At 46.7% G+C, this 26,578-nt stretch overlaps 3 protein-coding genes across 4 annotated transcripts in view; 2 read left to right on the plus strand and 1 right to left on the minus strand.

The window, feature by feature from the left end:
• The window catches only part of ANAPC15 (anaphase promoting complex subunit 15), a 69,710-nt gene that overhangs the window by 33,903 nt on the left and 9,229 nt on the right, over nt 1–26,578 (minus strand). For both annotated transcript variants that reach the window (XM_030831141.3, XM_070046157.1), the window contains exon 2: nt 19,915–20,082. In XM_030831141.3, the coding sequence (XP_030687001.2) occupies nt 19,915–20,014 (100 nt within the window). In that variant the 5' untranslated portion in view covers nt 20,015–20,082. The remainder of the gene's footprint in view (nt 1–19,914; nt 20,083–26,578) is intronic.
• Nucleotides 1,740–6,953, plus strand: LOC115839471 (folate receptor alpha). Its single transcript, XM_030831128.3, has 6 exons — nt 1,740–1,778; nt 2,442–2,514; nt 2,601–2,774; nt 5,818–6,006; nt 6,206–6,341; nt 6,499–6,953. Exons 3-6 carry the CDS (start codon nt 2,613–2,615, stop codon nt 6,783–6,785), a joined length of 774 nt encoding a protein of 257 aa, XP_030686988.1. The 5' UTR covers nt 1,740–1,778; nt 2,442–2,514; nt 2,601–2,612; the 3' UTR covers nt 6,786–6,953.
• LOC115839472 (folate receptor alpha) lies at nt 13,241–16,590 on the plus strand. The gene is made up of 4 exons (XM_030831129.2): nt 13,241–13,390; nt 15,075–15,263; nt 16,017–16,152; nt 16,310–16,590. The coding sequence occupies exons 1-4, from the start codon at nt 13,241–13,243 to the stop codon at nt 16,588–16,590; spliced, it is 756 nt and encodes a 251-aa protein (XP_030686989.1).

A 26,578-nucleotide genomic window follows, 5' to 3' on the forward strand; every position in this document is an offset into this window, starting at 1 on the left:
CCCCTCCCCCCTTCTCTCTCCTCACTAGTAACCACTAGTTTGTTTTCTATATCTGTTTCTTTTTTGTTATATTCATTAGTTTGTTGTATTTTTTATTCTATTTAAAAAAAAATTTTTTTTTGGCTGTGCCCTGAGGTATGTGGGATGTTGGATCTTAGTTCCCCAACCAGGGACCGAACTCTTGTCCCCTGCAGTGTAAGCATGGAGTTTTAACCACTGGACTGCCAGGGAATTCCCTGTTGTATTTTTTAGATTCCACAATAAGTGATATCATCCAGTTATTTGTCCTTCTCTGTCTGACTTATTTCACTCAGCATAATACCCTTCAAGTCCATCCATGTTGTTACAAATGGCAAAATTTCATTCTTTTTTATGGCTGAGTTGTATTCCAGTGTGTGTGTGTGCGTGTGTGCATACACATCTTTTTTACCCACTCATTTGTTGATGAACACTAAGGCTGCTTCCATATCTTGGCAATTGTAAACAATGCTGCTATGAACATTGGGGTGCATGTATCTTTTTAAATTAATGTTCCTGTTTTTTTGGATATACATCCAGGAGTGGAATTGATGGGTCATATGGTAGTTCTATTTTTAGTTTTTTAAGAAATGTCCATACAGTTTTCTACGGTGGCCACACCAATTTACGTTCCCACCAACAGTGTATGAGGTTTCCCTTTTCACCACATCCTCACCAACGTTTGTTATTTGTGTTCTTTTTGATGATAGCCATCCTGACAAGTGGGAGGTGGTATCTCATTGTGGTTCTGATTTGCATTTTCCTGATGATTAATGATGTTGAGCATCTTTTCATGTGACTGTTGGCCATCTGCATGTTTTCTTTGAAAAAATATCTGTTGAGGTCTTTGCCCATTTTTAAATCAGGTTGTTTGCTGTTTTGGTGTCCAGTTGTAGGAGACGTTTATATATTTTGGGTATTAACTCCTTATCGGCCATATCATTTACAAATCTCTTCTCCCATTCAGTAGGTTGTCTCTTTTTTTTTTTTTTTTCTGGTGGCACCACACAGCTTTCGGGATCTTAGTTCCTCAACCAGGGATGGAACCCAAGCCCCCTTGCAATGGAAGCGCAAAGTCATAAACCACTGGACCGCCAGGGAATTCCCTTAGTAGGTTGTCTTGTCGTTTTGCTGATGGTTTCCTTTGCTGTGCAAAAGCTTTTAAGTATAATTAGGTCCCATTTGTTTACTTTTGCTTTTATTTCCTTTGCTTTAGGAGACAGATCCAAAAAAATACTGCTGCGATTTATGTCAGAGTGTTACGCCTATGTTTTCTTCTAGGAATTTTATGGTTTCCAGTCTTACATTTAGGTCTTTAATCCATTTTGCGTTTATTTTTGTATATAGTGTTAGAGAATGTTCTAACTTCATTCTTTTACATGTAACTGTCCAGTTTTCCCAGCACCACTTATTGAAGAGGCTGTCTTTTCTCCATTGTATGCTCTTGGCTCCTTTGTTGTAGTTTAATTGACCGTAAGTGTACACACCTTTCTTCTTTCACTTAACAATATACTTGGAAATTTTTCCATATTTGTACATCAAGAGCTTCCTTATTCTTTTTCACCAGGTTAAATCTCATTGCGTGTACGTACCATAATTTGTTTAACTGGCCCCTAACTGAAAGACCATTAAGCTGTTTCCTAGACAAAGCCTCCAGCCTTCCTTGACAGAGCGGCTGATCAAGCAGTCAGGAAGGGCTTATAAAAAAGTGTGCGGAGGTGGGGAGACACTCTACCATCCCAGGTGGACTGAAGGCAGAGGTAAGGGCAGGACAGGGAGGAAAGGCAGGAGGGGAGAGGAAAGGTGGGAGCTCCCCGGTGCCCTGGGAGGCTGGTTTCTCTCAGACTTTTCCTCTGGTGCCCCACCACCCACTACTCGGACTCAGCTTCTCCTCCACATTCCCCTTACCTCTTGGCCTTCCCCCAGGTCTAGGCCTGACTCTGCCCCGGGGAACTTCCCAAGACCCGTCTGCGGGGGTTGGAGAGGGTTGCCTCGGTGTAAGGACCTGGGGTTTATTTATTTCTCTGGGCCTGCAGTCTCACTGGCTTCCCACATAGCTCTGCCCCTACTCCCGGCTCCCCTGGCACATCGTCCAGGACCTGAAGCAAGAACTGAATGGCTCAGTGGCCTTCATCTGGCCCCGGGTCAGCTTTCCTGTCTGCCCCACTGGCAATCTCTGGGCGCCTAAACCTAGACTGCTTTGGGCTAGTGGGAATGGGCTGAGGAAGCAGCAGCAGAGCCTGTCTGGCGCCCCTCCTCTCACTCCCCAACCCCATCAGCAGATCATGCCTTGTGGTTCCTCTTATGCAGGACCCTCTGATTGTGGGTGAGATACTGGCTGGCAAAATCCGGAAGGGGATGTCTAGAGAGGGGTGGTGGCTCCCTCCACGTCACAGAGCAAGCTAGTGTTAAAATGTCCTCAGGTGGGGGTGGATTCCTACCATCTGGCCCAGACCTCGCCAGGCCGTTCGTCGCTCGGCTCAGCTGTGCTGTGGGGTAAGCTGGGTGGGGAGGCCAGAAGATCTGCACTTGCGGGGGAGACAGGAAATCTGACCAAGAGTCTTACAGTGGCTTTCTGGCAGAAGTGTGTGGACATGGCCTGGCGGATGACACAGTTGCTGCTTCTGGCTTTGGTGGCTGCTGCACGGGGTGCCCAGCCCAGGATTTCACAGGCCAGGACAGACCGGCTCAACGTCTGCATGGATGCCAAGCACCACAAGACAAAGCCAGGCCCTGAGGACAAGCTACATGACCAGGTGAGGATGGAGTGATGTCTGGGGTAGGGGAGACGGCTGACCCCACAAAGGGGAGAAGTTAGGGAGATGGGAAGATCAGCTTTGGCAGGTGATGGAGGCGGGAGGGTGGCTGAGGTGATCCTGGTGGACCCTCTCTCAGGAGGCCACTACAATACCGGGGTGACTATTTATCTAGCACCCTCTATGGGCCAAGTGTTTTCCTCACACCTTGTCGTGAATGTGTCCAAAAGGCCTCCTTGGTAGGTGGATGGTGGTCTCTACTTATACAAATGAGGAAATAGGCCCAGAGAGGGCACAGGTACATGTGGGAACTGAGAAGCCAGTCATTAGCAGGTGCCAGGAGAGGGACTGGTGGAACCTTTCCCAACCTTCATTATGTGCCAGCCCACGGAACTCAAAGTCAAGGTAGAACAGACAGGTCCCTCATGGTCATGATGTGACAAATAACTACAAACAGGCCAGGTCCCCACCCACATTAGGTCCTGAAGAGACAGTGACAAATCAGGTATGCTGGGAAGACTTCCAAGCAAAGGGACCATTGGCCTTGGCCTTGGAGGATGAACCAGAGTTTTCCAGGAAGACAAAGAAGGAAAAGGCAGCCTAGCAGAGGACAGCACGTACACGGGTTGGAGGGTGACAGCACAAAGCGGTGGCAAGTCTAGTGTGGCCAGAGCCAAGGATATGGCTGCACACAGAGAAGGGGAGGTGAGGCCTGAGTCCCCATGTCATAGGGAAGGCTCCTGAAGCAGCTCAGACAATCTGAGCTTGAAGTTGAACTCCAGGCTCCTGAGAGATGCCGATATCTCATTCCTTCCGGTCACCCCCTCTCCTCCCTACAAGGCTTCACGCTGCTGGAGGGCTAGGGTGTTCCCAGGGGAAGACTGGCATGGACGCTTCCAGGGGCTCCAAGTGAAAAGAGGGAAGCCCAGCAGCCCATTACCTCCGAGTCATTTCCAGCTGTTCATTTGCTCTGTGTGTGTGTGCATGTGTGTGTAGTAAAATATCCATAACATAAAACTTGCTGTTTAAGCATTTCTAAGTGCACAGTTCTGTAGCATTAGGTAGATTCACACTGTTGTGCAAACATCACCACCATCCATCTCCAGAACTTTTTCATCCTCCCAAACTGAAAGTCCACACCCATCACTGCATTTCTAGAACTTTTAAAGTTCTTTATAGGAATTGTGTTTTTTGCCGCACCCCGCGGCTTGTAGGATCTTAGTTCCCTGACCAGGGATCAAACCTGGGCCCTCGGCAGTGAAAGCGCACTGGACCGCCAGGGAATTCCCAGAACTTTTTCAGTTCTAAAGGTTGCTTTAAAGAACGCTAAGCAGCACTTCCTCTTTGCCAAGAAATGATGCAGACACAGACCTTGGAGGGAGTCAGGTGATTCTAATTCTGAGGGATGCAGGCTATATGGGAGTGGCTGGTTTTGCTGAGTCTCTAGCATAGGCCAGGAAGTGCTTTTCATTCTATTTAATTTAGTCAATTAATTTATTTATTGGCCGTGGAGCACAGCTTACAGGATCTTAGTTCCCCGACCAGGGATTGAACCCACGTCCTTGGCAGTGAAAGCGTGGAGTCCTAACCACCGGACCGCCAGGGAATTCCCCGCTTTTTTTTTAAATTTTTTTTTGTGGTACGCGGGCCTCTCACTGTTGTGGCCTCTCCCGTTGTGGGGCACAGGCTCCGGACGTGCAGGCTCAGCGGCCACGGCTCACGGGCCTAGCCGCTCCGCATGTGGCATCTTCCCGGACCGGGACACGAACCCACGTCTCCTGCATCGGCAGGCGGACTCTCAACCACTGCGCCACCAGGGAAGCCCACCCCGCTTTTCATTATATTAACTAACTCTTTTGGAGGCAGAAACCACTGACCCTGGCTGACAGGTCGGGGATGAGGTGCATGGGGTCTTGCAGGGCGACCAAGAGTTGAACACCTAAGGAACTGCATGCACGAAGCTGGGGAGGCCTGGAAGCAGGTTCTGCGGCAGCAGCCCCGGGCGTGGGCTGGCTTGTTGGAAAGGGGTTGGTTTGGATCCACCCTCAGGGATTTTCCTTAGTTTCTCCTGAGTGCCCAGACCTGTCACATCTCCCTTCTCACTTGAGCCTGGATGCTAGAGTTCATCTCAGACATTTTTAGCAACTGGCTCATGATTGCTCAGCTCTTGACTCCCAGCCTACGGCAATTTCTAAAGAGAAATCTCCACCACTTCTACCATCTTACCTGCCTTGAATTCACCTTTCTAGGATTGCGTCCCATGTTTAGCCAGGCCCATGTTCAGGCCTATGTGTGGTCATTGCCCCTCTGTGCCCCGCTGCTTTTAAGACCTACCAGGAGTCCCCTCGCCTGGGGTTCCAGACCCTGAGAGAGCCAGACTGGCCCCCTTCCCCTCCACCCCTCACCGCAACCTGGACCAGGCTCCTCCCTCTCCTCTCTGTCCTGACGTAAAACCTTAACCTTACCATCCACAAGGGGTGCAGCTTACTTAAGCTCTGTAAAAATCGGAGTAACGATCTTTTACTCGATAACCGGTTATTGAGAAGATAAAGTGCAAAAGCCTCAGGGACTTTGCGTCTGCTATTTTCACTGCCCCCAGTGTTCTCTGTCTCCCCCCTCCCCACCCCTAACTAAAACCATAAGCGCAAGGAGGGCAGAGATGTGATCTGTTTTGTTCATTACAGTATTCGCAGCACCCAGCACAGTGCCTGCACTCAGTTCATACTGTCTCAGTGCAAAATGAGTAATCTAAATAACCCAGAAAACATGAAATAACTTTGTAAACTGCTGAGACATGTACAAATAATAATTGCCCCCCCAGACGATGGTTCCCCAGGTCTCCCACATCCCCTGTGTTACTTTCTGTTAAAAGTCAATACTATTATTGCCTTTACCCCACAATGAGGGCTCCTCAAGGCCAGGCTTAGAGGCAGCCTCCCCAGCGACGGTTCCTCTGGGTGACCTACGCGAGGCAGAGGAACCACATTCTGGAGGAGATGGCCATGGTGGGTCAAGGACTTAGCCCCGTGTCTTCCCCTCCCAGTGCAGTCCCTGGAAAAAGAACGCCTGCTGCTCCGTCAACACCAGCCAAGAAGCCCATAAGGATATTTCCTACCTGTACAGATTCAACTGGGACCACTGTGGCAAGATGAAGCCCGCCTGCAAGCGCCACTTCATTCAGGACACCTGCCTCTACGAGTGCTCGCCTAACCTGGGGCCCTGGATCCAGGAGGTATGGGCACCATCCCCACAGACATGAACCTCAGCAGAGGGCAGGGCCCACCGACCACTTGCAGGGAGGGCGTGGCCCAGGAACTCTGGACTGAGGGCGGAAGAGGCACCGCCCCCTCCCCCAGCCCTGGACTCCATCAAGGCTGTAGCAGCTGAGATCCCTGGCTGACTGGAGCCCTCCCTCCCCCCGCTCCCCCCAGGTGAACCAGAGCTGGCGCAAAGAACGGTTCCTGAACGTGCCCCTCTGCAAAGAGGACTGTCAGATCTGGTGGGAAGACTGCCGCACCTCCTACACCTGCAAGACCAACTGGCACAAGGGCTGGAACTGGACCTCAGGTGAGGGACTGGGTGGGGGCGGGGGCTGGGGGGAGGGAGGGGTTTGGAGGTGGAGGGGGTGTGTGGAACGAGTATATGGAGATTTGAGGCTGTGGGGCTGGTGGAACAAGAGACGGTTCTGGACCCAGTGGCTACAGGTCTTCCATCCTCCCCACAGGGTATAACCAGTGCCCAGTGAGAGCTGCCTGCCACCGCTTTGACTTCTACTTCCCCACGCCTGCTGCTCTGTGCAATGAAATCTGGAGTCACTCCTACAAAGTCAGCAACTATGGCCGGGGCAGCGGCCGCTGCATCCAGATGTGGTTCGACCCGGCCCAGGGCAACCCCAACGAGGAGGTGGCGAGGTTCTACGCTGAGACCACAAATTCTGGGGCCATGCCCCAGGGGATTGGACCTCTCCTGCTCAACCTGACCCAGATACTGCAACGCTGGTTCCTTGGCTAAGCTGTTTCCACTGCTGACACCTGGATAACTTCCTTGCCTGCACCCAACCTCAGCTCAGCCCAGCTCCACTCTCTCAGATGAGAAGGACCACAATACCCTGGTCATTGGTTCCTGATCCAAGGTCCTACAGGGATCCTCTGCCAGCCTATTCTAATAGATATATCTATTGTGTCCTGTGCCTTATAAATAATTTGGGGATGTGTGGGTTGGGGGTGGGGGCATGCCTCATTGCTTCATCATTCCTCTCGAGAGGCCGGAAGAAGAACTGGGACTAACATGAAGTTCAGCAGCAAGTAGGGGGTGGAAGTGGATCCCTTAGCCTGGGGCTCTTACTTCTGCACCAGCCTTCCCCCTCATGCGCCCTCCTATGCCACAAGGGAACAAGGGAATTGGTGGAGGGAAGCTGGGGAGAGATTGGCAGATGAGTTACCAGGCTCCTGAAAGTTTCTTTCCCTTTCCTTCCCTTATGGAGATATTAGTGGGCAGATCCCCGTGATGAACACTTGCATTGTCTCCATTTTTTAAAAATGACAATTCTACAGTGAAAAATCATGCACATAGTAGAATGCTATAGCACTGAATTCCAGAAGAGGGATTGCTGGGTCAAGGAGTATTTGGATTTATAATTTTGATAGTTACAATTTTACAGGGGTTATATCGTTGTGGCCCCCACTAGCCTTGTTTCCCCACAATCTGGTCAACACAGTATAGCGTTAAACTATGAATTTTCTGCTAAGCTGATTTTCTGCTAAACTGATAGGTGGGATAAAGGGCATCTCAGTGGAGTTTTCACTTGCCATGTTTCTTACCGTGAGAACACAGTTTCTGAGATCTTTCCATACTGATCTACAAGATCTAATTCATTCTCTTCCATTGCTGGGCAATATTCCGTTCTATGTATAGATCACATTTAATTCAGTCACCTACTGATGGATATTTGAGGGAGGGAGGTTCTTTTACTCCAAATATTCCCTCTCTGGGTTCCTGGAATGCTCTTTTATACTCTGCAGGCTGGCTCCTTGTAGCCACTTAGATTTCAACCTATAATTAATTCCCCACTAAAATGACTTCTGACCACTCAACCAAAAGAAGTCCTCTTGTACAGATATCCATCCACTGTGTTTACTGTCTGACTTTTCCCTAACAAAACATACACACCTGAAAGCAGGGGCCATGTCTATGACATTTTGTGCCAGATCCCCTGGGCCTGGGTCAGTGCCTAGCACAGAGGAGGTGCTTAGAAAGTGAAGGAATACATGCACTCATTCTGTCAGTCAGCAGATGCCTTCTGAACACCCAATCTGCCGGTGTCGGCCGACAGGGAGGGAATTGAGTACCTTGTGCTGTCTGGTGGGGGCAGACAGATGTGAGAACCAGTAACTCTTAGAACAGTGAGCTGAGGGTTTGCTCCAGGGGAGCACAGAGTGTAGCGTAGTTCCATGGAAGCCCATAAAGGTTAGGGAAAGCTTCCAAAGCATAATGTTTGCCAAGCAGACTAGGTGGAGGAATGGCATTCCATGGAGAGGGTTCAGGAAGTGCAAAGGCTTGGAAGTGATAGAAGCACAGCAGAATTTCTAGGTGGCTAAGACAGAAGATAAGAGGGCAAGGGCAGGAAATGAGGCCAGAGAAGAAACACTGGATCTGCAACCCTCGAGACTCTGATGCCCTCACAGTGCTCTCTCCTTTCTTTGTGGAAGAAGCCAGGCTTGGAATCAGACTCAGCTCTAGCCCCTCTTTGCTGCCTGGGAACCGCAGTTTTCGCAGCTGTGAGGATGGGTGATAAGCGACTGCATATGCCATGGGCTGGCACTCAGGAAAAGCCCCAGTTTCTCTCATCCCTACTCCCTGCAGCCCAGAGCCCCACCCACGCAGGGCCAAAGACCTCCCTTTCATCTTTGTCAAGTCACAGGGCAGCCTTCAGATCGGGGTCCACAAGGATGCCAATGGCTAACCTGGCTGGTATTAAGCTTCCAGTCTGGGCAGATACTCTCGGGATCGGCTCCACAGTGGATGTTTGACTGTACCCCTCCCTGTTGGCCAGGTGGCCTGAGCACTGAGGATTCAGATTCAGAGCCTGGCATAAGGCTCAAGAAGGGCAGGGACTCCTCACGGATTAGAACTCCACCTCCAACTCACTTCCCACTTGCTGGTCGCTTCTTCTGAACCCCTGAAGTCTCGGAGGCCAAACATCACTCCTGCAGTGGAGGAACTATAAAGCCCAGTTTATGATCAGTTCCTGGCGCAGGGGTGGAGGATGGGGGACAGGGGTAAGTCGCATCTAGAAGAGCATCTAGAGGAATGCTTTTGGGCATTCCTAGACACCTGGTCATGATCCAATTAGGAGAAGGCTGCGCTGGGCTTGTAAAGCCAGGAGGCAGGTCTGGGGGTTCTAGCAGCCCTCTACCTGCTCAGGTCTTCAGACGGCTTAACCCTCCCGAGTTATCACAGAAGTCAAGTATGGCTCACTCCGAGGGAGAGGGAAAGCAGGGCACAAGCTGGGGGTCTCCTGGGAGTTGATTTCTCCACCCTCCCCCCCACTGGAGTCAATTTCTTTGCAGGCTCTTTAGGGCTTTCCTTCCTGGCTGATTCTCCTGCAGTGATCCAGCTGCCTCCTCTGGCTCCCAGCCCTGCCCCCTGCTCCATGGGCTCAGACCTGTGGCCTTTCCAAGGATAGTGAGGCCCCGTGTTCCTTAAACTTCTGCTGCCATCATAGGCTGATGGCTCCCACATCCAACCTCGACCCTTCCCCGGGCTTTCACCTCTACCACCACCTCCCCGCCAGGTTGCACACAGGCACCTCGACAAAACAGAGCTCAACGTTCACTCCGGCCCAAATTTGCTCCTCCCCTCTTCGCTTTTCCCACCAGTGGTACCAGCCTGGCCTCAGAGGGTGAAAAAAGAAAGGCTTCTGTCCCTGGCTAGGGTAGGAGTGGTGGGAGGAGTCTACATTAGAGCAGACTCTTAGCTGCTGGAGAAAAGAGACTTGTGTGTGAGTGGGTAGGGGAGTCGGGGGAAGGGAGGGGAGCTGGAGCCTTGGAATAACTGAGGCTCTGGTAGTCTGAACATCTGTGATTTTATAGCTGTAGGTGGGTGATGCCTGAGGCTGCTGAGGTTGAAGAGTTGGTGGCTCTGTAAGTTGGGGATATGGGAGCTCCATACTCTCTACAGCTGCCTGGGAGCTGGGAGGCCCGAGCTCCAGCCCTTGCCCTGCAACGAGCTCTGTCCTGATTCTCTGGGTCTCGTTCTCTTTATCGGTATAACAGGATGAGGGTGTTAGAAGTGGAGCAGATTTCTTTAAAGGATCCCAGCAACTCAGGCTGCAAGGTTTTCTCAGACCTGAGTTTAGGGGAGAAAATGGAATAAGTGGGGCCTGGGGACTGGCCTTAGGCCTGCACTATTAATCCAGTCCCTCCCAGCCATCACCCTTCCTTGGAGGCCTTGCTGGAGCCCACGTGCAATAATTAACTCCTGGGTGGCCTTCGCCCTATCCTAAGCGCCTCTCCTGGGCCACATTCCCACTGCCCGTCTCCTAGGCCACTAAGCTCCTTCTGTCCCCTAGACTGAGGCAAGGGGACAGCAGAGCAGAGCAGAAGCCTGAGCCAGACAGAGGGCCACCTCTTCTCCCAGGTATGCCACTCTGCACCCCCTCTCAGAGCAACACACCCTAGGGCACTCCCAGCAAGTATTAAAGGATTTGAACTGGGAGGATCCACTGCCGAAAGGCAGAGAATCCAGAAGCAGAGATGGGGCCTGCCCAAGGTTAAACTACAAGTTAGCAGAACCCAGGACTCGCCTTTCAGCACAGCACTGAGTTCTCAGAGCTTCAAGTCTGGGACCCTGGGGGGAGGGGTGGCGGTGTAGAGGATGGTGATTGGTGGTGGCGGTGGGGTCTGAGCTGGACCCAGAACTGAAGCTGAGACTAGGAGGGGGGAGGGGCTTGCAGGGTGATGTAGGTGGCATGGAGGGGAAGAGACCTCTGGCTCTAGAAAGCAGCCACAGCAAGAAAAACCACCGACTGACTGAGTGGGATCCAGCAGGACCTGGGGAAAGGGTTTTCTCAGCCCTCCCAGTACTCCCCCAGTACTCTGTGTCAGTTACCCCTATGGGAGCCTCAGCACAGGGAAAGAGCAGGGGACAAAAGCTGAAGGAGCTCTGGACTTGAGGGTCCTGAGTTGGACTTGGGTGGTCCCTACTGTGTGACTTGGGACACGTTCCTCAACCCACGCCCAACTGATTCCTCAATCCGTGCCCAGCTGGCTAGTATTTCTTAGGGTTTTCCCCCCTACATTTAATCCTCAGGTGAGGAAACTAAGCCTCAAGACAATGTGAGTTATTTTCTCCCAAGGTCAAGCAGGAGGGGGAGTGTGAGAGCTGGGATCATGGACAGGCGGATCTGGAATCCTGTGCTCTAAACTGCTAGACTCTGTTTCCCCAAAGGAGCCTGATCCTGAATCACCTGGCATTTCCAAGAGTACAGATTTGTCCTGTGCTCTTGGAGATCAGGGAGTGACGGGATCAATGGAGAGATGATTGGGTCCTGGAATGAATGAATTAGCAAATGAATGAACACTGGAATAAACAGTGTAGCAGGATAATGGATTGTGGAAGGGTGTGAAGTGAGGAGAGCTAGGTGGGAATGTAATCCCAGGTTTCCCAGGTTTCCCCGAGCCCTGCTGGGCAGAGTCAGCCTGGAGTCCACCCAGTTCAGGCCCCATCCAGGAGGCCCAGGCAAGATGCTGGAGTTTTGCAGAAGATGGGGGCAATGTGGTGGCGAGGCAACTTTGTGAGCAGGGAGGATGCATAAGCTTTAGGAGCTGTACGAAATGAATTCTGAGTGTTTTAGGAGAACCAGGCACCTGGTGACCAGCGGCATGAGGGAACAGGCACCTCCCAAAGCTCAGCGTCAGAGGTCAGGGGATTGAGATGCTATGAAGGCCAAGGAGAGGCCAGCTCTGTAGCAGGGGTTCAGGAGCCTCCCTAGGCCCCAGGGGTGGTGGGCTGTTTGGCTGCCCATGTCCACCCCCAAGCCTCTGCCCTGTGACATCCTCCAGGTCACAGGGTCTCTGGGAGAGGCCAAATAATGAGGTTGGAAAGGGCTGGAAGCAGGGCTTTTTTTTAAAACATTGATCTGCATCTGGAGTTCCAAAACTAAGATAAACTTTTACACAAAGTCATTTGGTATCAAAATCTGACCTGAGGGCTTTCCTGGTGGCGCAGTGGTTGAGAATCTGCCTGCCGGTGCAGGGGACACGAGTTCGAGCCCTGGTCCGGGAAGATCCCACATGCCACAGGGCAGCTAGGCCTGTGCGCCACAGCTGCTGAGCCTGTGCTCTGGAGCCCGCGAGCCACAACTGCTGAGCCCACGCGCCTGGAGCCCGTGCTCTGCAACAGGGGAGGCCACTGCAATGAGAAGCCCACGTACTGCAGCGAGGAGCAGCCCCCGCTCTCCGCAACTAGAGAAAGCCACGTACAGCAACGAAGAACCAAAGTAGCCAAAAATAAAAAAAAATTAAAAAAAAAAAATCTGACCTGAAAATTAATGTGAGGTTATTATAGTTTTTACTTATTCCACCAGTATACCTATTTTCTTCCCCACAGAATGTGTGCTTGATCATTGACTGCCTGTAAATTGTATATCTTATTTTGTATTACCTTTGATAAAATTGCCAACTAAAGAATGTCACTGCCACCCAGGTTCTATAAGGATTAAGTTATTAGTGACTGCAGTTGCTGACCTTTAACACACACTAAAAGAAATTCAGGGTGGAGATCAGGAACAAGGCACTCTGTGCTCTGGGAAAATTGGCAGAACAGGCCTTTCGGATGGTTAGATATTTTTAGGAAAAAATTTTATGAACACCAATTCTTGCATCTTCTCATATCTAGAAAAGCACTAAAACCATTACCTAAGATATCTGTTCCTCGCGACTAGCAGCAACCTTCTCCCGAGATGTGTGCTTGACTGCACGTACCCCTTGGCCGAAATCACATATGTACTGATCTCCCCCTTCACCTCTTCAGAACAGTTTTGCAGAGCAGTCTCCTGGGCTATAGACACTGAGTAAACTCAACTCAGAGCTCTTACATTGTACATTTTTTTCAGTCAACAAAATCTGAAAAGTTTTAAGCTCTGAAACATTTGCCTCCAAGGATTTCGAGCAAGGGATTGGGAACCTATGGCAATCTCCTGGCTATTTCTGCATTTTGCCCAAACTCCATCCCTTAGTTGCGCTTGATCCTCATGATCTTGTAAAGAAGCCAGGGAGATCCCAGCCAGGTACTGTCCCAGTGGACCCAACCCTCCCTGAGGCTGGCAAGACTAGGGTGTCAGTCTGATCCGCCCTAGGCTCCACCCACCTAAGACTGTTATTAACACCTTGAGGACCCACCTCTGCATTCCCGCATTCTCACATTCCTTGCTGCCTTTGACCACAGTTATTTCTTCAGGGACAAGCATGGCCTGGAAGACAACGTGGCTACTGTTCCTTTTGGTAGGGGTGGTTGCCGTATGGACAGCCCGGCCCAGGACTGAGCTTCTCAATGTCTGCATGAATGCCAAGCACCATAAGGAAAAGCCAGGTCCCGAGGACAAGCTACATGAGCAGGTGGGCCGAGAAGTGGTCTGAGTTGGGGAAGAGCTGCCTCAGGGAACGTCTGCCTGCCTCCTTGGTGGAGGCAGGAGGCCGCCTGAGCAGGTCTTCAGTTTGCACTGGTTTATGGGCGACACTTTAACACATACTGTGTGCCCAGTGTTGTCAGGCAATTCCAAGAGCTCAGCTTCTTGGTTGTTGGGTTTCCGTGTTACTATAATCAGGAAGCAGGCCTGGAGAAGAGCCTGGAGAGACCTGTCTGGGGGGTTGATTTTGATTTCTGAGTTTAGACTGGGGCTAACCCCTCCAAGGATCTGAGAGGAGAAAGAGCACACTGCATGTGGCGGCTTCTTTTCTGCCAGCCCCAAACAGCTCAGGAAAAGAGGGTCTCTCACAGTGAGGCTGGGTGCGAGACAAACATGTCCTCTGGGGCTGTCAACCCTATTGGACCTGAGGTCTCCTTCCTATGACAATGACTTTGCCACAATCCCTTCAATCTCCTGAACCTATCTAAAAGTTAAAAAAAAAAAAAGTCAATGTGATGTCATAGCTGTAAAGAAAAAAACAAAAGGCAAGTCACTTGAACTATGCATTTCAATATGTAAATGTTCATATTTATCTCATCAGCAGATAATGGTCACAGTCCGCTATTTGTGCTTGTTTTGCATCATTGAGCCCCTAGCTGCCAGTGCAGCCTGACAAGTGGTGGTACTACTTGGATACTTCCAGCAGCCTTGACTTTACCCTCTTCAGCCTATATATTTTTTATTTTATTTTATTTTTTTTATTTTTATTTTTTTTTTGCTGTATGCGGGCCTCTCACCGTTGTGGCCTCTCCCGTTGCGGAGCACAGGCTCCGGACGCGCAGGCTCAGCGGCCATGGCTCACAGGCCTAGCCGCTCCGCGGCATGTGGGATCTTCCCGGACCGGGGCACGAACCCGTGTCCCCTGCATCGGCAGGCGGACTCTCAACCACTGTGCCACCAGGGAAGCCCCTTCAGCCTATATATTTTTTAAAGTGCACATCTTAATATTGTGCTTTTATACTAAATTCTAGGCCATGGGTTTTCATTCATTCAATAAGAATGTACTGAGTATTTCTGTAATTAGAACTATTCTGGGGTTGCAGTTTATTTAACTTGCTTCCTTACCTCCAGGTCTTTCTCACCTTCTGAAAGAGGCTTAATCTTACCCTTGTAGAAAACAATTTCCCATTCCTCTCCCGCTTTGTTTTTTCCCAAAGCAATTATCCAGTGATAAGTTTTCCTTGTGTTCCCAGTTTCTAGAAAAATGCCTGGGTTAGAATAAGTAGGAGCTCAATAAAGACTTGAATTAATGAATGTTGTGATGACTGCATCTCTGGGTGAGGCTCCCTCCTGGGATTCCACAGTCTTGGAAAGCCTTCTCCCCCAAAGAAGGCCCCCCAGTAGCAAGTGTTTCCCTGGACACTGTGTTGGGGGATCAAGGACTAAAAGGGGAGAGGCTACGCATGTGAATATTCTGGTTATGCTGGGTGCGAGAGTTAAAAGTCAGTATTATTATTGCCTCTACCCCACAATGAGGGCTCCTCAAGGCCAGGCTTAGAGGCAGCCTCCCCAGCGACGGTTCCTCTGGGTGACCTACCCGAGGCAGAGGAACCAGATTCTGGAGGAGATGGCCATGGTGAGCAAGGACTTAGTCCCGTGTCTTCCCCTCCCAGTGCAGTCCCTGGAAAAAGAACGCCTGCTGCTCCGTCAACACCAGCCAAGAAGCCCATAAGGATATTTCCTACCTGTACAGATTCAACTGGGACCACTGTGGCAAGATGAAGCCCGCCTGCAAACACCACTTCATTCAGGACACCTGCCTCTACGAGTGCTCGCCTAACCTGGGGCCCTGGATCCAGGAGGTATGGGCACCATCCCCACAGACATGAACCTCAGCAGAGGGCAGGGCCCACCAGCCACTTGCAGGGAGGGCGTGGTCCAGGAACTCTGGACTGAGGGTGGTAGTGAACGCAGCTCTCTTGCCCCTTTCCTGTTTGCCCATTTCTGTTCCCCTTTAACCTTAAAGGAGCCTAATTATAGGAATGAGATCACCAGGCAATTTAACCTAACTCCTGACTTATGCTCTCCTGAATAGACACTATGCCTTGCCTAACCTGTTGGTTCTTTTCCTAGATTAAAAGTAAGAATGAAGAATTAAGTAGTTAAAAAATGACTAGCTCTCTACCTCCAACAGCTCCCTTAGCAATCCTGCAGGCAGATCACTTGGGCAAGATAATATCTGAAGAGAGAGTCAGCCAGTCTGCACACAATGGAGAATGATGCAGAATCCAACCTCCTGCCTTGATGATTCACTGAGATTCTTTCCCCTTTTTCCCTTTAAAAACTGTCATGGCTGAGCAGAATCTTCGGAGTTGGTCTCGGGACATGAGTTCACCTTTTCCCCAGATTGCCGGCTTTTCTGATTAAAGCAACTTTCCTTTCTACTGACACTGGCCTCTCGCCTCTCGATTATGGGCTTTTGAGCAGAGAACAGCGGAACCGGAGTTTGGTAACAGTAGAGGCACCGCCCCCTCCCCCAGCCCTGGACCCCATCAAGGCTGTAGCAGCTGAGATCCCTGGCTGACTGGAGCCCTCCCTCCCCCCGCTCCCCCCAGGTGAACCAGAGCTGGCGCAAAGAACGGTTCCTGAACGTGCCCCTCTGCAAAGAGGACTGTCAGATCTGGTGGGAAGACTGCCGCACCTCCTACACCTGCAAGACCAACTGGCACAAGGGCTGGAACTGGACCTCAGGTGAGGGACTGGGCGGGGGCGGGGGCTGGGGGGAGGGAGGGGTTTGGAGGTGGAGGGGGTGTGTGGAACGAGTATATGGAGATTTGAGGCTGTGGGGCTGGTGGAACAAGAGACGGTTCTGGACCCAGTGGCTACAGGTCTTCCATCCTCCCCACAGGGTATAACCAGTGCCCAGTGAGAGCTGCCTGCCACCGCTTTGACTTCTACTTCCCCACGCCTGCTGCTCTGTGCAATGAAATCTGGAGTCACTCCTACAAAGTCAGCAACTATGGCCGGGGCAGCGGCCGCTGCATCCAGATGTGGTTCGACCCGGCCCAGGGCAACCCCAACGAGGAGGTGGCGAGGTTCTACGCTGAGACCATGAGTGGGGCTGGGCTCCATGAGGCCTGGCCTCTGCGTTTCGGCCTGGTCCTAATGTTGCTCTGGCTGCTCAACTGAGCTCCTTTTATTTTCTGATACCTGGACATCCCTGCCCTGTTAAGAGCCACAGCTCCCAATTCGTCAGTTTCTGTTTCTTGGTGGGAACTCTTGACTGTTTGAATAAAACCAGACACCCCACATGTGTCGGTCGTGTAAGTCATTTGAGTGTGAATGGAAATGTGACTTGTGCTTCCCAGTTCCCACTGATTGAAGCTAGTTAGACTTGGTCAGTTCCCATCTCTGATACTTGCTATGAACTTGCCAGATAACTTAACTATTCTTCCAAGCTGGGACACAGTCATACCTTTCAATTTCATTTTTCACTACAGCTCTGGTCTAGAGCCAGGCCCAGGATTTTATCATTTGAATTGGACCCAAGCCTCCCAGGGTTAACTGTTCTGCCCTGTGCTCAGCTCTCCAATAGAAGAGAGGGGAATAGGAGTGTCCAGCATGTTCTGGATGGCTGGCTGGGAAGAAGTGAAGGGTAGCCACAGGAGCTCTAACCCCCTAACAGATAACACCCCAAAGCGCTATCTGCCAGGCACCGTCCCAAATGCATCTTAAAGGGATAACAGACCCCAGGCCTGACTAGAGGAGCTAAGCCTGAGCTAGTCTAGCAGAGCTAGGGTTGGAACCCACACCTAGATGCCTAGAGCAGGTCCCAAACCAATGATCTGACAGATTTTTAGGCAGTGTTCCTACATTAAGCATAATTTGTAGAAGTTGTAATAAGCGAGGTTATGTTACAGCAACATCCCTAATATCTCAGTGCCTTCACACAACTAACACTGATTTCTTGCTCAAGCTATGGTGCTTAACATGGGTTGTCAGGGGGATTCTGCTTGTCACTTAGGGGCCCAGGCTGATGGAGACTCCATCTCATCACACACTTCCACGAGACAGGAATAGGGAACTTGGTGAATTCCATATAGGCTCTTAAAACTTCCACCCATCACTTATTTCATTAGCTAAATCTAGTCATGACCATGACTAACTTCCAGGAGGCCAGGAAAAATACGGTCCTAACACATGCCTGGAAGCAGCGGGGAATCAGGATATTTGTCAACAGGCTTACAGGCTGCTACAAAGACCTTATTATGTTATGGTCAGTTATATTTCTGGCATGGTCATGGTTACAAATTTAATTTTTCAGTTAGATCCTGGCAAGAAGAACCAACTCTTTGAACTTATACATAGAACTATATCAACACAAAAAGTGGAGCAATGCACTGGCCACCACCCTAGTCACTCTTGTGAACACAGTCATTCAATGTATCATTCTCTATAGAGCCAGTGACACTATTTATACATATGACTTGTTTACAGATATATTAGAATTAGTGACATTTAAGATAAGTACCATCTCAATCCAATATACCTTATCAAAGGCCTATTTGGCTGTTTCTGAACTGTTTCTAAAAATACTGGTTAGAATCCCACTTTCTGTAGTTGTCATCCTCAACTTCTGAGGAGTCATTAGCTTGAGGATGTATTAATAATTTTCCAAATTAAGATTTCCTAGAGCAGCAGTACTGGCATAAAAATAGACATAGAGATTAATGAAACAGAATTGAGAGTCCAGAAATAAACCCTTATATTTATAGTTGATCGATTTTTGACAAAGGTGCTAAGGCAATTCATTGGGATAAAGGATAATCGATTCAATAAATGTGCTGGTACAATTGATTATCCACATACAAAAAGATGAATTTAGACCTTCAACTCATAACATAAACAAAAATAACTCCAAAGGGATCATAAACTTAAATGTAACAGATAAAACAATAAAAACTTTAGAAGAAAACAGGAGAACACCTTCCAGACCCTGTGTTAGGCAAAGATTTCTTATATTAATGCTTCCACCCATCATTTGTTTATTTTTTGGACTGAAAACACAGTCCATCACTGAAAAAACTGATAAACTGGACATCATCAAAATTCAAAACTTCTGCACTTCAAAAGACATCATTAAGAAAATAAAAGACAAGAAATAGCCAAGAGGAAATATCTGCAAAACACATATCTGATAAAGGACTTGTATCCATAATATACAAAGAATACCGACAACTTAATAAGACAAACAACAAATTAACTAATGGGCTAAAGAAATGAATAGATATCTTATCAAAGAAAGTACACGAAAAGATGCGCAACATCATCAGTCATTAGGAAAATGCAAATTAAAACCAAAATGAGATACTATTTCATACCCACTAGAATAGCTACAATAATAAGACAGGCAATAACAAATGCATAAAGACATAGAGAAACTGGAACCCTCCTATATTGCTGATGGGAATATAAAACGGCACTGTCCTTTGGAAAACAGTGTGGCAGTTTCTCAAAAGGTTAACACGAAACTGTCATACGACCCATCAATTCTACTTCTAAGCATCTACTCAAGAGAAATGAAAATACATATCCACACAAAGACGTGCATGTGAATGTTCATAGCAGCATTAGTCGTAATAGCCCCAAACTGAAAATAAGCTCAATGTCCATCAACTGGTGAGTAGACAGACAAAATGTGTCGTATCCATACAACAGAATACTATTCAGCAATAAAAAGTAATGAACTACTGACATATGCTATGTCATGGGTGAATCTTAAAAACATTATGCTAAGTGAAAGTCCATTTGTATGAAAGTTCCAGAAAAAGCAAATTTATAGAGACAGAAAGTACACTAGTGGTTGCCTGAGGCTGGATTTTGGAATAGGGATTAACTGTAAATGGGCACAAGGGGGATGAAAATGTTCTAAAACTCATTTATGATCAGGTTGCACCACTCCACAAAGTCACTGTAAATGTTAAATGGGTGAATTTTATGATATGTAAAATGAATGAATGAATGAGTGATTGCCTATAGAATACTCTCCCTTGCAAAGGTAGCATATAAGGAATTTTATAGATTTCTGAAATTTCTGTGGAGTGCACCCATGAGGGGATGCATTCTAAGGAATTTAGCATCTGGCTCCATAAAAATCTACCATCTGAGCCAAACTCTATTCCATCATGAACTTTGAGAAACTGGTTGGACCAACGTGGCAGTCAAGGAGGGAGTCAGTACTTGGTGTAGATGTAAACAATACCAATAGGGATGCTTAGGAGGGTGGCCCACTGCCAAGAATTTTTTTTAGAGAGAGTGCTTATTGCGGTTGGCACAAGTATGGTCTACTGAATTGAGGGTTAGAGACCACAGCCAGGGGAAACAAAAAGGGCTGCATCATATGACTAATCAAAAAAAGAACATGAAGCACATTACCAAAAATACCAACATAATAACCACAATCATATCGCCTTCATCAACTTCCCTAATTCTTTAAAAATTGTTTCTTGTTACCTGTTTGTGGCTTAGCATCTTTCTCCATAGAAGTCTTCTGCTTTGGGGCTGGAATTTTTCTGGAAGTCTCAAGTCCCAGGGCTCTGACAGCTTGAATCATCCAAGCATTAGTTTATGGTGATGTCAGATCCATGAGTCTATTTTCCAGTCAGTCAATTATGGTACGATCTTCAGGAAAACAAAAGGAGAGAAGAGAAGCTCCTTGTTAGCACAAACGGAAGATCGGTCAATCCATTAATTTCTAATACCAGAATAAAAGAGGGAAGAATTTTCACTGGGGTGTAATACAACAGAGCATGAACTTACTGTCAACTGCTATATTTCATGAGGTCTCAGTTGACAGCTGTTTTGAGGAGAACATATTATTAGAACCTGGAGAGGGAGAGGTGGACAAGGAGAGATTGTCTTCTCAATCAATTTAACAAACTTATTTTTTATAATTCCATTTGTCCTCTCTATTGCCTCAGCTCCAAGGGAGATATGGACAGTGGATGTATTTAGAAATCTTGAGGGCCTTACAGTCTGTTTTGTAAGATGTGTATGAAAATTACTATCAATAATAAAAGGTTATTTTAAAATAAAGGATAAAATCATCTTGGAAATAGACTTGTTGACAGTCGTCATGCAGACCCTTGTTATTAAAATGCGTGTGCTTTTACTCATGTGGGAAAGTCTGCAATCACTAAACATTCACAGACACAATCCTTTACCTTGTATAAAAATCCTCTAGAAAGGACGAATTCTTCTCTTTGCTCTAACATCTTTCTCCACAATGTGAACATGATGTACAGGGCAGCTCTTATGATACTGATAAGCTGAATTTTAAAACATGGAGCATACCAATTATACCTAACTATTTTTAGCATCCCTCCTTGCCTCCTTCTTTACTTATGAGTACCATGCTGTGAGGGAACAAATTTTTTATGTATTCTAGCAGCTGTCTGGGAAGTGCCAAGATGATTTTGGTATAAAATATGCCTTGATAGTTTTATTATTCTGAATTTAGGACCTGATCTTGGAGAAGGGAAACAGAAAAAAAAAAAAGTGTTGTCAGGAAATAACCTCAGTCTTGGCTGTGTTATTAATACGAAAACTATATTTTATAACAACCTTGTCACCAAGAATTTTAACTTCTCTAGAAATGAGGGATCCTATTGTTTCATGTTATATCATGACCCAAGAGCATGATGCAAGTCAGCACAAAGCCCAAAAAATTAACATGCTTTTTTGAGAAGTGAAAGTTCAAATTCAGGTTGATAACGACCTAAACTTTGCTATGAGGGCAAAACACACAGGAAACAAAAAATAACTTTTATTTATTCGTGTTAACAATAGACTGTATACTCGAAAACCATTTTACTTACAAGTGACCAATATTATTTAAAGCTTTATGCTTCTTAAAATAGAAGTAATCTGAAGAAGCACTTCTGGAATGACAGAGTAAGGACATCTGAAAATCCACTCCCCCATAAAAGCAATAACACTGGCAAAACTTGTCAAAATCAACTTTTCCAGAACTCTGGAAATTAATCAAAGCTTTCAAAAACCTACGGAGAATTTATTCAAGAAAAATGGCTGAATATCAGTAGGAACAGTGAGCTTTGTGGTACTTTTATTTGCTTTTTTCCATCCTCCTCTCCCCAACTCCACAGTAGTCTCCAAAATCAGCAGCCTCACAACTACAGTAGCTATGAAAACCAGTGGCCTAGCAGCCACTAGAGGGGGCAGAGTGGGTGTGGATCTCCCCAAAAAGCCCTATCCCTAGAGAACTGTCACTATTTGATCTATCTGGAAGCTCTGTTAAGAGCCCCATTCACAAGGCTTGTCTGACTCAGAGCCCACCCAGTGAGAAACCCAACGCCTAGGTGTTTGTCTAAATAATCAGCAGCAAATTATTTGACATCCCAGCTTCCTATCAGTTGTGGCAAACAAGAGGCAGGACAAAAAACTTAAAAGGAACATCAGGGAATGAGATGCCAAAAGGGAGCTTTGAAAAGCTCTGACATCTCTACCTGGGGATCTTGAATTCATGTGCATTTGCAGAACTGTGAATATGTCCAGGAAATACCTGAGAAGGCTCCAATCCCTCAGCTCTGGGTTAGCTGATGATCCAAAGGCAAGATCCATGAAAGAAAGAACTGATAAGCTAGATTTAGTCAAAATTAAAATTTTTTGCGTGATTAAAGACATTGTTGGAAATTCCCTGGAGGTCCAGTGGTTAGGACTCAGTGCTTTCACTGCCAGGGCCTGAGTTCGATCCCTAGTTGAGGAACTAAGATACTGCAAGCCGTGCAACATGTCAAAAAAAAAAAAAAAAAGAAGACATTATCAAGAGAGTGAAAGGTGAAAGGACAAGCCACAGACTGAGAGAACATATTTGCAAAAGATATATCTGATAAATGCCTGTTATCCAAAATATACAAAGAACTTTTAAAACTAAACAATAAGAAAACAACCTGATTAAAAAAAAATGGGCAAAAGATATTAATTAACGAATACTTCATCAAAGAAGATATACAGATGGCAAATAAGCATATGAAAACATGCTGCACATTATATGTCATTAGGAAGTGCAAATTAAAACAACAACATGGGGCTTCCCTGGTGGCACAGTGGTTAAGAATCCGCCTGCCAATACAGGGGACACGGGTTTGAGCCCTGGTCCGGGAAGATCCCACATGCCGCGGAGCAGCTAAGCCCATGCGCCAAAACCACTGAGGCTGCACCCTAGAGCCTGTGCTCCACAACAAGAGAAGCCACTGCAATGAGAAGCCCACACACAGCAACGAAGACCCAACGCAGCCATAAATAAATAAATAAATAAATCTATTTTAAAAAAACAACAAGAGCTTCCCTGGTGGCGCAGTGGTTGAGAGTCCGCCTGCCGATGCAGGGGACGCGGGTTCGTGCCCCGGTCCGGGAGGATTCCACATGCCGCGGAGCAGCTGGGCCCGTGAGCCATGGTCGCTGAGCCTGCGCGTCCGGAACCTGTGCTCCGCAATGGGAGAGGCCACAACAGTGAGAGGCCCGCGTACAGCCAAAAAAAAAAAAAAAAAAAACCACACACAACAACATGATACCATTACACACCTATTAGAATGTCCAGAATCTGGAACACTTACAACACCAAATACTGGCGAGGATGTGGAGCAAAAGGAACCTTCACTCATTGCTGGTGGGAATGCACAGTAATACAGCCACTTTGGAAGATAGTTTGATGGTTTCTTAAAAAACTAAACATACTCTTACCACATGATCCAGCACTCATGCTCCTTAGTATTTACCCAAAGGAGTTGAAAAGTTATTTCTACACTAAGACCTGCACATTAAGGTCTAGAGCAGCTTTATTCATAACTGCTAAACCTTGGAAGCAACCAAGAGGTCCTTCAGTAGGTGAGTGAGTAAATAAACTGTGGTACACCCAGATAATGGAATATCATTCAACACTAAAAAGAAATGAACTATCAAGCCATGAAAACACATGGGGGAACTGGGGACTTCCCCGGTGGTCCAGTGGTTAAGGATCCACCTTCCAATGCAGGGGATGCGGGTTCCATCCCTGGTCGGGGAACTAAGATCCCACATGCTGCGGGGCAACTCAGCTGGCACACGACAACTACTGAGCTCGAATGCCTTGACAAGAGAGTCCATGTGCCGCAAACTACAGAGCGCACGTGTCCTGGAGCCTGTGCACCACAACTAGAGAAAAAAAACCTGCATGCCACAACTATAAAGAAGCCCATGCGCTATGACGAAGAGCCCGCATGCCGCAACTAAGACCAGACGCAGCCAAAAAAAATAAAGAAAATAAATAAATTAAATAAATAAATATTTTATAAAAAAGACATGGAGGAACCGTAAATATATATTACTAAGTGGAAGAAGCCAATATGAAAAAGCTACATACTGTATGTTTCTAACTATATGACATCTGGAAAAGGCAAAAGTATAGAGATAGCAAAAGGATCAGTGGTTGCTGGGATTGTGGGGAGGGGGGTGTAGGCAGAGCACAGAGGATTTTTAGTGCAGTGAAAATACTCTGTATATTATAATGATGGATACCATTACGCATTTGTCCAAATTCATTGCATGTACAACACCAAGAGTGAACCCTAATATAAATTATGGACTTTGGCTGATTAAGATGTGTCAATGTAGGTTCATCAATGTAACAATGTTACCACTCTGGTTGAGGATGTTATAATGGAGGAAGCTATGTACGTGTGGGGGCAGGGGATATATAGGAAAATTCTGCACCTTCCCCTCAATTTCATTGTGAACCTTAAGCTGCTCTAAAAAACGAAAGCCTGAATAAAAGTTTTTTTTATTAGAGGTGCTCAAAAGCAGGTTTGAAGTGGCTTCAGGTTTGAAGAATCTATAAATGTGAAGATGGAAAACAGAAATTGTCCATTCTTAAGAACCAAAAAAAAAAAAGGGAAAAATGAACACAGCCTCAGGGACTTGTGGTAACCATCATGCATACCAAAATATGCACAATGGGAGTTTTATAAGGGGGGGGAGATATAAATATTATAGTATTGGAGGAATCGTGGCCTAATCTCAGATTTTATAAAAAAAATTAATCTACACATCTGAGAAGCTCAATGACGTCAAGATAATATAAACTCAAAGAAATACACACTTAAACACATCAGAGTCAAACTACTGGAAGACAAAGAGAGAATCCTACAAGCAGCAATAGAAAAACAACTTATCATGTACAAAATACCCTCAATAAGAGTAACTGCTAATGTTTCATCAGCAACGATGAAGGCCAGGAGGCAGTGGGATAATATATTCAAAGTGCTGAAGTGAAAAAGCTCAATCAAGAATTCTATAACCAAGGGGAATTCCCTGGTGGTCCAGTGGTTAGGACTCCCTGCTTTCACTGCCAAGGGTATGGGTTTAATCCCTGGTCAGGGAACTAAAATCCCACAAGCTGCACAGTTTATCCAAAAAAAAAAAAGAAAAAGAAAAAAAAAAGAATTCTATAACCAGAAAAACTATCCTTCAAAAATGAAGGAGAGGGACTTTCCCTGGTGGCACAGTGGTTAAGACTCTGCGCTCCCAATGCAGGGGGCCTGGGTTCAATCCCTGGTCAGGGAACTAGATCCCACATGCGTGCCACAACTAAGAGTTCACATGCCACAACTAAGGAGCCCGTGTGCTGCAATTAAGGAGCCCACATGCTGCAACTAAGACCCAGTGCAACCAAATAAATATTTTAAAAAAAAAGGAAGGCAAAATTAAGACATACCCAAATAAACCAAAAGTGAGAGAATTTGTTGCTAGCAGACTTTCTTTACAAGAAATACTAAAGGTTGTTCTTCAAGCTGAAATGAAAGGCCACCAGACAGTATGTGAATCCCCATGAAGAAATCAAGAGCATAAGTAAAAGTTAATATACAAAGAAATATAAAATATGGTATAAATGTATTTATGTTGTAACACTTATCCTATCTAATGGAAAAAGACAGCTGTGTAAAATAATACTTATTAAAAGTCTGTTGATATGTTCATAATGTGTAAAATTATACTTTGTATGACAATAATAGTACAAAGGAGTGGGGGAGGGAATGAAGCTATATTGGAGCAAAGTTTTGAATACTATTGAAACTCGGTATTAACATCAACTAGATTGTTATAAATTATGATGTTAGTTGTAATCTCGGAGCAACTAGTAAGAAAAAACTCAAAAATTATAGTAAAAGAAACAACAAAGGCATTAAAATGGTACACTGCAAAATATGAATTAAACACAAAGACGGCAGTAATGGAGAAACGGAGGGACAAAAAAGACAAACAACATATATAAAACAAATAAAATTAAAGATGTAAAACATATCATTAGTAATTACATTTTATATAAATGGATTAAATACTCCCAATAAAAGTGCAGAGATTAGCAGATAAAAAAATCATTATCCTGAGCTTCCCTGGTGGCGCAGTTGTTGAGAGTCCGCCTGCCGATGCAGGGGACACGGGTTCGTGCCCCGGTCCGGGAAGATCCCACATGCCACGGAGCGGCTGGGCCTGTGAGCCATGGCCGCTGAGCCTGCGCGTCCGGAGCCTGTGCTCCGCAACGGGAGAGGCCACAACAGTGAGAGGCCCGCGTACCGCAAAAAAAATAAAAATAAAAAAAATAAAGCACTGAACAAACAAGGAATAGACGGGATTTTCCCCAATGTGATAAAGGACATCTATGAAAAACCCACAGCTAACATCCTGTTCTATGCCAAAAGGCTTTACCCCTAAGATCAGCAATAAGACAGGTATATCCACTCTCATCATGTCTACTCAACACTGTACAAAAGTTGTAGCTAGGGCTATTAGTGAAGAAAAAGAAATAAGATCCATACAAATTGGAATGTTAGAAGTAAAACAATTTCTATTCACAAATGATGCGATATTCTATATAGAAAATCCTAAGGAATCCTCAAACACATGATTACTAACAAATGAGTTCAGCAACTTTGTAGGATACCAGATCAATATGCAAAAATCATTTGTATTTCTATACACTAGCAATGAACAATACAAAAATAAATTTAAGAATACAGTTCCAGGCTTCCCTGGTGGCGCAATGGTTGAGAATCTGTCTGCCAATGCAGGGGACACGGGTTCAAGCCCTGGTCCGGGAAAATCCCACATGCCGCGGAGCAAC

Source organism: Globicephala melas, chromosome 8 (genome assembly GCF_963455315.2).
Source record: "Globicephala melas chromosome 8, mGloMel1.2, whole genome shotgun sequence".
NCBI classification, from domain to species: Eukaryota; Metazoa; Chordata; class Mammalia; order Artiodactyla; family Delphinidae; genus Globicephala; species Globicephala melas.

What these genes read in the sequence shown, in the direction of transcription:
- LOC115839472 (XM_030831129.2), top strand. Translation starts at nt 13,241, where the DNA reads ATGGCCTGGAAGACAACGTGGCTACTGTTCCTTTTGGTAGGGGTGGTT. An exon ending in TGGGGCCCTGGATCCAGGAG is followed by an intron (nt 15,264 to 16,016) that starts GTATGGGCACCA and finishes CGCTCCCCCCAG; the next exon opens with GTGAACCAGAGCTGGCGCAA. An exon ending in GGGCTGGAACTGGACCTCAG is followed by an intron (nt 16,153 to 16,309) that starts GTGAGGGACTGG and finishes TCCTCCCCACAG; the next exon opens with GGTATAACCAGTGCCCAGTG.
- LOC115839471 (XM_030831128.3), top strand. Translation starts at nt 2,613, where the DNA reads ATGGCCTGGCGGATGACACAGTTGCTGCTTCTGGCTTTGGTGGCTGCT. An exon ending in TGGGGCCCTGGATCCAGGAG is followed by an intron (nt 6,007 to 6,205) that starts GTATGGGCACCA and finishes CGCTCCCCCCAG; the next exon opens with GTGAACCAGAGCTGGCGCAA. An exon ending in GGGCTGGAACTGGACCTCAG is followed by an intron (nt 6,342 to 6,498) that starts GTGAGGGACTGG and finishes TCCTCCCCACAG; the next exon opens with GGTATAACCAGTGCCCAGTG.